The following is a 12,176-nucleotide window of genomic DNA, read 5'->3' on the forward strand; positions in this document are numbered from 1 at the left end:
CTAATTGGATATGATGGAGAGCATTCTTTTCCCTGTTATATATTACATATAATTATTAATTGGATTCACTTTTGAACTATTACAATTTCCCTTCAAAAATGGCAAATCATCAAATGGTTATGCTGTCTACTAAATACATAAAAGCCAATGTTAGTGCAGTGGATTCAGTTCCTATTTCTTTTCAAACGGTTCCAACTTCAGGATCTCTTCTCAAATTTTAAGGCATGATGAACTAGCCAATACCCTATACAAACAAGCATATCAAGGATTATGACAAGTTAGGACTCATTTGTGACAATGAATAAGCCACTAAAAATTATCAATGTTCAATCATTTACGTTAACTAGATTTAACTATTATATGATGATGTAACTATGGTTAAACATATGACTATGTTCATGCTAGAGCATTTTGATAGTTGACGCTATGATGTTTTGGTGGTTTGATACTTTGAATGATGGTTTGTTAATATGAAGATTATACTTTAAATATATTGGTTTAGTTTAAATTATGTATTGGACATTTTATATTAATCAAACATGAAATTATCATAGCATAAATTTTTACAAAATAAGTCAGTTAACTATATAGTTAGTTGAAAGAATGTTTAAAAAATATTGCGTATCATTTAGGATTGTAGGTAAGCTCACCACCCAATTTGCAGAGTGACTGCATCTCCTATTAATTGTTTCATCCAATCAAACAGCTTTTTTTATCTTACGCTCCCAACAGCAGTTATCCAAACCAAAAAATAGTAATTGCAGCATCTACAATGGCAACCTTCCAAATAGTATAAGTTCGATTACAATGCAACTAAATTACATTATAACTTGAGTAATATTGTAATTTTAGTTGCAAGATTTCAAATAGCACCTTATTTCTTCTCCTTCTCTCCAGTTTTCTTGAACCCTTAACCTCTCCATTTCTACCCTCTTGATGGCTTTCCTAGGGTTGCAAATGAGCCGAGTAGCTTGCAAGTTCCTCGAGCTCAAATAGACTCGATTGTTACCGAGCTCAAGTCTAGCTCGAGTAGCTCAAACAGTTTTTTGAGTCAAGCTTAAATCGTAAAATATTCAGCTCAAAGGCTTGTGAGTCTAATCGAATATATATATATATATATATATATATATATATATATATATATATATATATATATATATATATATATATATATATATATTATTTTAATGACCAAGGTTCGAATTCGAGCTCAAACTCAAGAATGGCTCGGTTGATATTCGAATTGAGTCGAGTTGATTCGAATATTGCCTTTTTTTGATCGAATCGAATTTGAGTTTGGATATTAAGGTTTGATCGATTTCAGATGAGTGTCAAGCTCAGATATTTTGAATCGAGTCGAGCTCGAAGCTCTAGGTACTTGATTCGAGTCAGCTCGATTGTACTCCTGGATCTTTACCACTGATCGTGTGAGCAACTCTACACTCTTCTACCCACTTTTCTATCCAAGCCTGCCTTCGCCTCCATCCTGCCGGTATCCGCCTTCTCCTAATCAGTCTTCGCCACTGCCCAGCTGGTCAGGTAAATCCACCTCTCCCGGGCTTATTCACCCCTCTGTTGCCCTCTTATCTTATTCCCCTTGATGCTTTAGGGATGATGATGCCAACCCGGCCCAGAATCAGGTGGTCTTGGCCACCATGAGTTGGTAGTTCCCGGGCTCCGTTTCTCCCCTCCCCATCTCATTCTCTCTCTCTAAAACCTTATTGCACTCTAATTTTGATTTTCCAATATTTTTAAAATTGGATCGAAACTAGCTGGTTCGACAAGTTGAACTGGGATCTGGTCGCCAGTTTAGTTTGGTTCAAAGAAAAATTTAGAAATGGTCAAAACTCGTCAAATCAGGGAAAATCGGATGAATCCGTCGGACCTGCCGGTCCGGTATGGTTTTTTTTTTTTTTTTTTGGATCGAAATGGACCTAAGGCCTAATTGACGCTTTTTTATTCCGTGCTTCCTCGCAAGCGCCCTCTTCTTCAGTCTCTACCCCTGCTCCGATCGTCCCTGGCTTCCCGTGCTTCCCTGGCTTCGACGCCCTCTCCTTCAGTTCTCCGGCATCTCTCCCACTGCTCCCGTCGTCCCTTTCCGCCCCAATCTATCCTGATTCGGCTTGTGCTCCGCCACCAACGACCCCGAGAACGAGGTCAAGCACCGTGAGTTCCTCCGCTACTTTGGCCTGCGGACGTACCAACCGCTGCAATTACTGGTTCCTGAGACCCGGTGCATTGCCGAAAAGGGCACTTCACCTACCAATCCGGTAAGATTCGAATTCCATCAAGCGTTTTGGATGATTTTTTTTTTAAATAAATTCTCTAGAAGTAGCAAATCGGAATCTCGCTTACCGAAGGATGAAAATTTAGGCGAACTTTGCAGTTCCGGAATTCTGATTTTAAAACTTTAGCGATGTCGGCGAATCGGTAATATTAGGTTTTGGATCTCTACTTTGACTTGAGTTCTAGGTTTGAGCGGCAAAATTTAGTCGAACAGTCATCAATGACCTGATAGAACTCGTCGTAGTACTGGATTGCTTATCTAGCCAGGCGAAGAATAGAAGGCTGTTTACGTTGGAAGACCTCCTCATTTCCAAATGGACCAGAGAGAACACGCAAACAGGGACTTATGCTTTGGATTCCTGAGGCGTGTGAGCTGGTGTAGAAAGAGTTTTGAATGCTACAGAGATTTTTTCAATTCCGTAGTTTTGAGCATACTAAAGAATTGTTATGATTTGAGTCCTATTGCTGTTGAGATGATAAAGAGTTAGCTCTGGTTTAAAATTCCGTGTTAACTCGGATAGCAATTCAAATTCATTGCGTTTTTCTTCTCCCACTCTCCTGGTTTCTCTGGCCGAGAAACCACCTAATCCAAAACAAGGCAAGGTTGTCCGATTTTTTTTTTGAGACGACATCTTTGTATCGTGTAGTTTGGCTTTAGTTCAGATGATGTAACAAAATCTGTTGCATTTGGTGTGGGATAACACTAACATAATTGATTTTGGTTTAGCATTGGACTTGACTAAACTAGGGTTGGTTTAGCTTTCGAGACTTAATCAATTAAAAATGGGTCCATTCCTCTAGATTTTTTAAGTCTTGCTAGGTTCGATAGCATATAGTTAATTCCATGTTTAACTAATTTTAGTTTTTACTTTATTCTTTTAACTAAGATGTAGGTCCAAGCTGAGATGAAAATGGTCAAATGTATTTTTTTCCTATTTTTTGTGATTTTTTCCTTATTTTTTCCTATTTTTAGATTTTTTTAAAAAAAATAAAAATATAATTATGATGTTTTAATGATGTTTTGCAGACGTTACTGGTCGGAATTGGACTGATTGACCTGAGAACCATATAGCTTGCTGATTCGCTGTTCACTACGGTTTTAAAAACATTGTGATTCCCCCATCAGCCCATTCCCCTTCCCTTTTTTTCCTTCTCCTAATCTCTCTATTTTCTCTCTTGGAATCACACTTCCTTTAAGATAATTTTTCACCCTTAATCCCAATTAAACTGAAGTTTGGATCAATCTGAGTTTTGACATCTATTTTCTTGGCTTGTGTTTCAGGGAAAGAGGAGAGAAATCCTTCACATCCAGGGGAGTAGTGTGGGAACCAGATTGGATTGAAGGTTTGGGAGGTGGTGTGCGATGAGAGGTACATCTATTAATTCGGAGAAGAATATGTCGTGAGAATGAAAATTTCTCATTTTAATCATATAAATATCACAAGTTAATTAGTCGACCGATGGTGGACCAGCTAACCTGTTACGATATTACAGGTTAATCAGTTTCATAAATCAAGCATAGAACCTCAACTGATCTAGATATTCGCTACCTACCTTCTAAGTAGGCTCTGCAGAGAACACCTAAATGAGGTCTACAAACTCTTACTTATTTCTTTAAAACATAAATAACACTATGTATATGTTTCCCCTAAATCTGTTACATTTCAATATCCATATGTTTCTGGATATTCTCGAGACTTGCAAAATCAGATTCTTAATCTTGCACAGATGCTTTTTCTAAAGGCTTGATTTATTATCCACGAGAAAATTTCAATTTGGAAATAAACACAAATTAAGTAACGTCAAGTTAAGGATTTTAGACTTATGCATGTTAAGTTCCGTTGGCTGAAACTGATAGAGTACCATAACTGCCAAAACTCAGTCCCTTGGAATCTTGTTTTGCTTGAAACTTCCAGTTCAGCTTAAACTTTCAGCTTAATTTTCAGTTTCCAAGCACTGATGTGTATCCTCAGTCCTCACATTTCACTAGAGAAAACTGATAACTAATGATGAACAAAGCTTTGTGCTAAGGAGCGCTATCAATTTCTAGGAATATGAGATTCTCTTTATCAAATCTGTTTGTTCTATTTACTTTCTATATTTTTAGGACTATGTGATTTTCAACTTCTTCATATCAATTTATTCTGTAAATGCTTTTCTAAGAAGATCGTTTGATTAGTTTTTCCATTATCATGATTTATGCATAAAACTCCTTCCAACAAAATTCAAAACAGTCTACATTCTTGATATAGTACTATCTTTTCATGGGTTGCATGGGAATGAAAAGATTGTCAATAAGGCTCTTTATTTAATGTAAGGCTTACTGTGTCTGTTCTCTCATTCCCCTTCCCCTCAACAGATGTTACAAGGGTCGAGGTTTCTGAAAGTTTTATCAGTAAGCTCCACTTTAGCATTTCAAAGGGCTTGCCTCATGCAGAACCAGTCTCAACTTTCAGGACAAATGAATATGAACTGGTACTTCTGTTCCTCTGCATGTCTTACATTGTTAACATGGGTCTGAACTTACAAATATCTGAATATTCTTACTAATCCACATAAAATTCTTTTTGCCAGGTACAAGGTGTTCTACAGATGCTCCAAGGATTCTGTAGTTCTTTATTTTTCTGGGACATGGATAGGCAGAGATTTTGTGCAAAAGACGGGATATACTCATCTCACCTGTCGCAGACAAGTCTTAGTGGCATTCTAAATCAGTTTTTATTTGCTGGAACATGCTTGAAGCAAGTAGAGTTATTTGTTAAAAAGGCAGAGGCCTCACACCAAAGAGCTCCTACCCTAAAGGCCTTTGCTAACACCATCTCTTCATGGCTCAAGGTACACCTGTTGTCTGGTGATCCATGCTGGAATTACGAATCTCCATTTTTCTAGTCTAATCACTATTTTTTCTATGAAAAAGAGGTTGCACGATGTTGCTTTGAAGGAGGAAGCAAGGTCAACTGGTTCAGATGCTGGGATGATTACACTCCTTGGATTGACCAGCTCATTATCAAGGTTAAGCCTATTAGATGCATTAGAATAGTACCAAGTATCTTTGGCATGCCAATAACTACCTTAGCTTTGATATGATTGTATGCTCTTTTGTATGTGCTGAACCATGTTTGCATATTATCTGAAATTCACTGAATGTATCCCATTATTTGGTAGCTTATGCATGCCGTCTTCTCACTTGTAAAAACCATTTTGCAGTTTTTGTTCCAAAGCAGAACATCTGCTTCAAGTTGTTTCTGGAGCAGTTCCAAATTCTTATTTTGACTCTGATACATCTCTGCCAGCTTGTGATATGGCAGTTCACATTCTCAATCATCTTTTCAAGAAGTTGAATGAAGTCTGTCTTGTTCAAGGTGACGAGGTTGCAGAAACAATTGATAGTCCATATCTCCTGTGTCTGTTTTTATTTCTCTTGGTAAGATGCAATTTATCTAAACCAATACTGATAATCTACAGGAGGAAGCATACCATATGCTGCTAGTGTTGTTTGTGGGAAGTTTACTGCCATATCTTGAGGGTCTTGACTCCTGGCTTTATGATGGAACTCTTGATGATCCTTATGAGGAGGTATTCATAGTCCATTTTTTACTTTTTTAGGATGAAATATAATTGTAAGGCTGTCAGCCAGGATGTTCAATTAAGAAATTCTGCTGGTGCTTCTTTACAATATTTAGGTAATTGACTATCATAGCAATTTGAACAGCAGATAATGCATGATTTGATCATGAGCTGGTTCATCTATTTCCTGCTATGCTTGCTATCCGTAAACATATGATTCATGGAACACGTAAACCTTGCCATCTTTTTCAGTGCTAAATTTCATCTATGTCTATATGAGACTTTTCCTTCTTTACTCATGTATTGAACATCAAACCTTGATTTCATTTTTGTGCTTGACCATTCAATTGCAAAGCATATGGTATCAATTTTATTAGGGAATTTCAAATATTCAAAGTATTGCTATGAATATTATTGATAGCATAGTTGATACCTAGAATATGCTTTAAGATACTTAAAAGGGGAAAATGTATACCAAAAATAAGCGAACTGTTTATGGGTTAATAAATCAATCCCAATTTACTAAATTTGTGATGCAATAAAAAAATCACGTTCCTGTAAACGATAAAAAGATCACTTTCCTATATCCTTAGTGGTGCACTGCTGTTTTTATTTTGTAAATTCTGACAAGTTCGAACAACATGCAACAGATTGACAGAGTGTTTCCACCATGAAAGTTCTACCTTCCATGATAAACTTTATAAAATGTCCTCATTTATCTGATATCTCATCTGCAGATGTTCTTTTATGCCAATAGCGCAGTCACCATTGATCAGCCAGCATTTTGGGAGATGAGTTACCTTTTGAGGTCATGCAGATGGAAAAAATCTAGATCTAATGGCCTTTTGATTCCCTTCGAGGTGGAATCAACTGTGCACGTCAAAAGAGAAACAGGTGCTCAGGAACACATTACCATATCCAGCAGCACTCCGAGAGGGAGAAATCTAGATGATATGGATGATGTAGCATGTCCTGTTTTCCTGAAGGATATAGCCAAGGCCATTGTATCTGCTGGGAAATCCCTGCAGTTGGTTCGACATGTTCAAGATGAGAATGTTTTATTGTTTGGTAGGGATTATGATCGCAAGCCTAATGATTGCAAAATACCAAATGGATTTAACTCCGGCGGTCAATTTACGAACCATCAACATCAAGTAGGAGTCGAATCTGATGTTTTTAGCATACCAGAATCCAACAATGGAATTGCCTGCTGTGACTATTCTGATAAAGAGTTTATTGTTCATCTTCCTCAGAGAAATCATGCCCATGTAATGGGAGATTTAACCTTGTCTGAGGTTTTCTTGGTATCCTTGGCAGGTTTAGTAGGGCATGGTGATCATATTTATGAATACTTGAGGATGTCCTCCCCTGATATTGCTAGGATGTGCAAAGCTTGCAAGGAAAAACAGGTTGGAGAGGGAACTGCGGAAAATGTACAGACTTTGGTGAATCATGAGACAATTTGGTTGAAGTTCTTGGCTGATGCAATCTTTGAGAAGAGACATGAGGACAACAGAAAAGAAATCTTTTCTGAGTGGACAATTAAAGATTTAGAATCTTCTCTTGACATGGAAGAAATGAAAAACGCTGCAAAATTTCACTGCACGAAGAGGCACAATCATGAGACTGTTAATATCCTTGGTGCTTCGCTAGGTTCTTTCTATCCTAGAAATCCCGTCATTACTGTATGCAGAGAGGTTCTGAAAAAGAATATGGCCTTGTGGAATGAACTTAACATATCTAGAAGTTTCCACCTACCTCGGTTGAATGATGAAGGCTTGCGAGAGGCCATTTTTGGTGAAAAGAATTCTGATGCAGAGGCGGGTGAGGATTTCTCAAGCAAAGGAGCACTTCCTAGGATCAATGGGACTGACTATACTTTTGGTTTTCAATTTGATGAACTTGAACACCTCCGTTTACTGGATGAAACAAAAATTTTGGAAACCTTGTACCCCTTTCCAACTCTTATCCCTTGTTTCCAGGTATCATTGGATTCTTATATTCTGGAGTTCTGTTTATCTTTTATAATTGTTAAAATAGTTATCAAAACCTAATTGGTTTAAAGCAGGAGAATACTTCTGTGTCAGAGTTTCTTCCTTACCAAAAGAACAGCACTCTTGCATCAAGAGTTCTTAAATGGATTCAAAGTACCAAACTGAAGGATACACCACAACCTGCAGTTATCATTCAGGAATGCCTTGCTTTATACATAAAAAAACAGGTTTACACCTTAATCTAAAAACAGGTTTACACCTTAATCTATCTTCCAAAAGTTGCTAACTGATATAAAGGTGCTGAACCTTCTCATGGTTTTACATCCTAGGTGGATCATGTTGGTAGGCATATTTTGGTGAAGCTGATGAGTGATTGGAAATTGATGGATGAACTTGGTGTATTACGTGCTATTTATTTGCTAGGTTCAGGTATACTATCAGATCAGGCTTGTCCCTTCATTTTAATATATATAATCCTTGGACATGATAAATGAATAACGTACTTTTCAGGTGACCTGCTGCAGCAGTTCATGATAGTAATTTTTAATAAGCTAGATAAGGGAGACTCCTGGGATGATGATTTTGAATTGAATACCATATTACAGGTGCAGCTTCATAAAATATTTACGTATGGACCATTTCATGGATTCGGATATTTGTGCATGCACTTATGCTGATCTACCTTACTCAGGAGTCCATTAGAAATTCTGCTGATAGTGCACTTCTAAGTACCCCGGATTCTTTGATTGTATCAATAACAAAACAAACTGCTTCCGACGATGAGGAAAATGCAAGTGTTAATGTCTCGACTCCCCGCAAAATCCGGAATCAGTATTTAGGCATTGATGCCCTTGATATGCTGAAATTTTCTTACAAGGTACATGCTCAATGACATTATGGTTTTATTTTCACAAAGTTATCTGTCCTTCATAAGTACCTAAAAATCTTCCATGTTCTAGGTTTCGTGGCCACTCGACCTTATTGCTAATATGGAGGCACTTAGGAAGTACAATCAGGTAATGCTTTTTTTTAAGGATCTCAAATGGGCCATTGACAGAACATTCTCTGATCAATTTCATTCACTCTGTGGTTGATATAGGTCATGGGCTTCCTGTTAAAGGTTAAGCGTGCAAAATTTGTTCTTGACAAAGCTCGGAAGTGGATGTGGAAGGTTTATGCCCATTTAATTTCTTCTTATTATCCATTTGTATCGTCCACTTCTTTAACTGTCAACTTAAAAATGAGATAAAATGGAATTACTCAGTTGAACGTCTCTGGTCTTGTATTATTTCTTTTTATTTAAAGGCATCCAAATCTCTAAATATGTGCCACCAGCCTGCTTAATATGTATTTTAAACAAAGAAATCGCTGTTATTCCCTCACTGCATTTGTTTGTTCATTATATTCAACTTTCTTGTGAGACAATAACCTCATATGCAGCAGGTCATGTTCCTTAGCTCAACTGTACAAGTTAAACTTTAAAATTTTTTGATTTTTTTTTTTTAGGTTATAGCAGTATTTCCTTGTATTCCTGCTAGCTAGGTCATGCAAATTTTCATGAAAATTCATGGAACATTTTCTTTCAATAGATCTGATACACCAAATCTTTTACTTGGCAGGGTAGAGGCAGCAGAACACACAATTACAAGCATCACTTGTTATTGGAGCAGAAACTCCTCCATTTTGTTGATGCATTTCATCAGTATGTCATGGATCGGGTAAATAGCAACTTGCTGCTTTAGTCTCTCGACTGAGGATGTGCTACTGACCCTGATTGTTGAAGCAGGTATTCCATAGTGCATGGACTGAACTCTGCAGTGGCATGGCATCTGCGGGTTCCCTTGATGAAGTCATAGAAGTTCATGAGGCCTACCTTTTGTCTATTCAGCGCCAGTGCTTTGTGGCCCCAGACAAGCTGGTAAAATCTCCGTTTTATTGTTGTTCCTGTGGGTGTGATTGTTCTATTCTATTTTTTTCCTAATACATGTAACAACATAGTATCAAAGAGCCATTATCTTTTCAATTGTGGGAACTTTGCCGAAGTGCATAATATTCTGCATAATTAAAAATTCTTTGATTCTTGCAAAGTTAATTTATTTAGAGTGTTTTTTTTCTCGGATGTTATTTCCAACTTCATAAAATTAATGCCTTAATGAATTTCTTGTTATGGTCAATTTATGATTTTTCTGATATTACACAAATTATTTCCATTTTTTGGTAACTATTTTGTAGTTATTGGTAACTATTTTCTAGTCATTAATGTTTTAATCCTCAGCATTTGTATAAATTTTTACTCATTTGCTTGCCAAATCATGAAATTCTGTCCTTATTGATTAATCCCAAACTATGGAAATTCTAAAATGAATTTTAAACTTGTTACTGTTATCATTCAGAACAGATGATGACTGGTGTCCTTTTGTTTATTTCCAGTGGGCACTTATTGCAAGTCGGATCAAGACTATTCTTGGCTTGGCACTTGATTTTTACACTATACAGCTAACCCTGAGCAGCGGTGGAGCAGCTCCTGCAATCAAGGCCAGATGTGAGATGGAAGTAGATCGGATCGAGAAACAGTTTGATGATTGCATTGCTTTTCTTTTGAGGGTATTTTCACCATCTGTCTCTTGTCCTGTTCTGATAAAATTTGATGGTTGCTTTGAATGCTGACGGATATACTGGCAAGCTAAGCCATTGTTCTGCAAATGCATGCAGATTCTGTCTTTCAAGCTCAACGTGGGCCACTTTCCTCATCTGGCAGATTTGGTGACTAGAATCAATTACAATTACTTCTACATGTCGGATAGTGGAAACTTGCTAACAGTACCCAACTTTGAGAGTAGTGCTAAACCGGGAAAGACTGGCTTTCAGAAATGAGTGAAGTAGCATTATCTGTCAGCTACTTGGGTCAAGGGCATGAATGATAATTCTAATTACTGCAATTAAGTTGAGACACACGTACAAACTGTTTAGCAGTCCATCAGCAATGTACACCATTGTTAGTACAATATTCTCTGAATTATTGAAAAATTTTCAAATTATCCTTGGGTTTTCTCTTGGTCAAAAGATAATAAGAATTATTCTTCAAAAATGAATCAATCCGGAACTATTCAATTATTTTTGAATGATAGATGAATTTTATGATTTATTTATAAATTATTCATGACTAGTTCTTATACAAATAATTGACCTTATGTGTTACTGCTAGCAGTATTTTTTTGCCACCATTAATTACTTTTGCTTCTCTTTTTCTTATTTTTATAAATATTTTAAAGAGTCTATAATTCTTTTTAATTTTCTTAGTTTTTTAATTAATTCTTTGTTATCCTAATTCTTTCCGAATTTTTGATGAATTTTTTGGATTTTTCCTGAATCTGAATTATTACATCTAGCTGAATTGTTGTGCCTATGATTTATAGTAACTTATCCATTAATTGCTTCTTTTGTTCTCGCTATTAAAACTGCAGTATTCTTCATTAATGCGTCATCATATTTGTCTCTTTTTTTTCCTTTTTTTCCGCTTTCTGTATGACAAGGGAAAAGATCGGGATAACTTAAAGGAACAAGATAACAGAATCTTCTTGTATTACTTGGATTGAAACCTGAAAGAGGATACTCTTGATCTTCAATAGTTCAGTTTGATAGAAAATGATCTTTGCTTCTACATAATACCCAGCAAGTCGCACCATGAAAATTTTACTATAAAATCTTATCTCGAGAAGATCATAAATCTTCTCTCTCATCAAACTTTCTTTTCCCCAATAGTAAATTGAAACTTGATTAATCCTGTAACAACACCGGCAAGTGCGGCCGACAGAATATGCTAGCAGGTGCTATTTGAACAAATCTCCTCAGCCTTCTCAGCACCACTGGAGAAGGGAGGGAACCCATCAGAGAAATCTCAAGGCTGCTTCAATATTCTCCATCTGCTTCAATTCTTTGGCTTCAGCTACTCAACCTTCATTGTCAGCGAGGCTTTTGGAGGACAATCTCAAGCCCAATCCACAGTACAGGAGGACTAACGGCTCCGACCACGGCTATGGTTCAAACCGAAAGGCTTGGCTTCTTCAATATCCTCCGTCTGCTTCAATTCTTTGGCTTCTAGTTGTCAACCTTCATTGGCAGCGAGGCTTTTGGAGGATAATCTCTACCCTAATCCACAGGACAGGAGGACTAACGGCTATGGTTCAAACCGAAAGGCGTGGCTGTTCCCTATTGTCTATCCACTTCAATTCTTTGGCTTCTCTAGTAGTCAACCTTCGTCGGCAGCGAGGCTTTTGAAGGACAATCTCTAGCCTAATCCACAGGACAGGAGGACTAACGGCTCCGGCC

General features: G+C 37.1%; 1 protein-coding gene across 9 annotated transcripts; it reads left to right on the plus strand.

Annotated features, from left to right (window-relative positions):
- Nucleotides 1-1,665: 1,665 nt before the first annotated feature.
- Nucleotides 1,666-10,885, plus strand: LOC103711564 (uncharacterized). Of its 9 annotated transcripts, XM_039134419.3 has the most exons (20): nucleotides 2,128-2,270; nucleotides 3,314-3,396; nucleotides 3,569-3,656; nucleotides 3,781-3,876; nucleotides 4,646-4,761; nucleotides 4,861-5,121; nucleotides 5,204-5,298; nucleotides 5,494-5,656; nucleotides 5,752-5,862; nucleotides 6,591-7,835; nucleotides 7,922-8,074; nucleotides 8,177-8,276; nucleotides 8,358-8,452; nucleotides 8,539-8,724; nucleotides 8,807-8,863; nucleotides 8,947-9,018; nucleotides 9,467-9,565; nucleotides 9,634-9,765; nucleotides 10,278-10,451; nucleotides 10,560-10,885. In XM_039134419.3, the coding sequence occupies exons 6-20, from the start codon at nucleotides 4,879-4,881 to the stop codon at nucleotides 10,719-10,721; spliced, it is 3,087 nt and encodes a 1,028-aa protein (XP_038990347.2). In that variant the 5' UTR covers nucleotides 2,128-2,270; nucleotides 3,314-3,396; nucleotides 3,569-3,656; nucleotides 3,781-3,876; nucleotides 4,646-4,761; nucleotides 4,861-4,878; the 3' UTR covers nucleotides 10,722-10,885. The 9 variants fall into 9 exon arrangements, with proteins under 9 accessions (XP_008795985.3, XP_026662199.3, XP_088567594.1 ...); XM_008797763.6 differs by lacking the exon at nucleotides 3,781-3,876 and having other exon boundaries at nucleotides 1,666-2,270; XM_088711468.2 differs by lacking the exon at nucleotides 3,781-3,876 and having other exon boundaries at nucleotides 1,944-2,270; nucleotides 5,494-5,648.
- Nucleotides 10,886-12,176: the final 1,291 nt, after the last annotated feature.

This window comes from Phoenix dactylifera, chromosome 15, assembly GCF_051530095.1.
Source record: "Phoenix dactylifera cultivar Ajwa chromosome 15, Ajwa_hap1_PhDact_Kaust_v1.1, whole genome shotgun sequence".
Taxonomy (NCBI): domain Eukaryota; kingdom Viridiplantae; phylum Streptophyta; class Magnoliopsida; order Arecales; family Arecaceae; genus Phoenix; species Phoenix dactylifera.

What these genes read in the sequence shown, in the direction of transcription:
- LOC103711564 (XM_008797763.6), top strand. An exon ending in GGACAAATGAATATGAACTG is followed by an intron (nt 4,762 to 4,860) that starts GTACTTCTGTTC and finishes TCTTTTTGCCAG; the next exon opens with GTACAAGGTGTTCTACAGAT. An exon ending in TGCTGAAATTTTCTTACAAG is followed by an intron (nt 8,725 to 8,806) that starts GTACATGCTCAA and finishes TCCATGTTCTAG; the next exon opens with GTTTCGTGGCCACTCGACCT.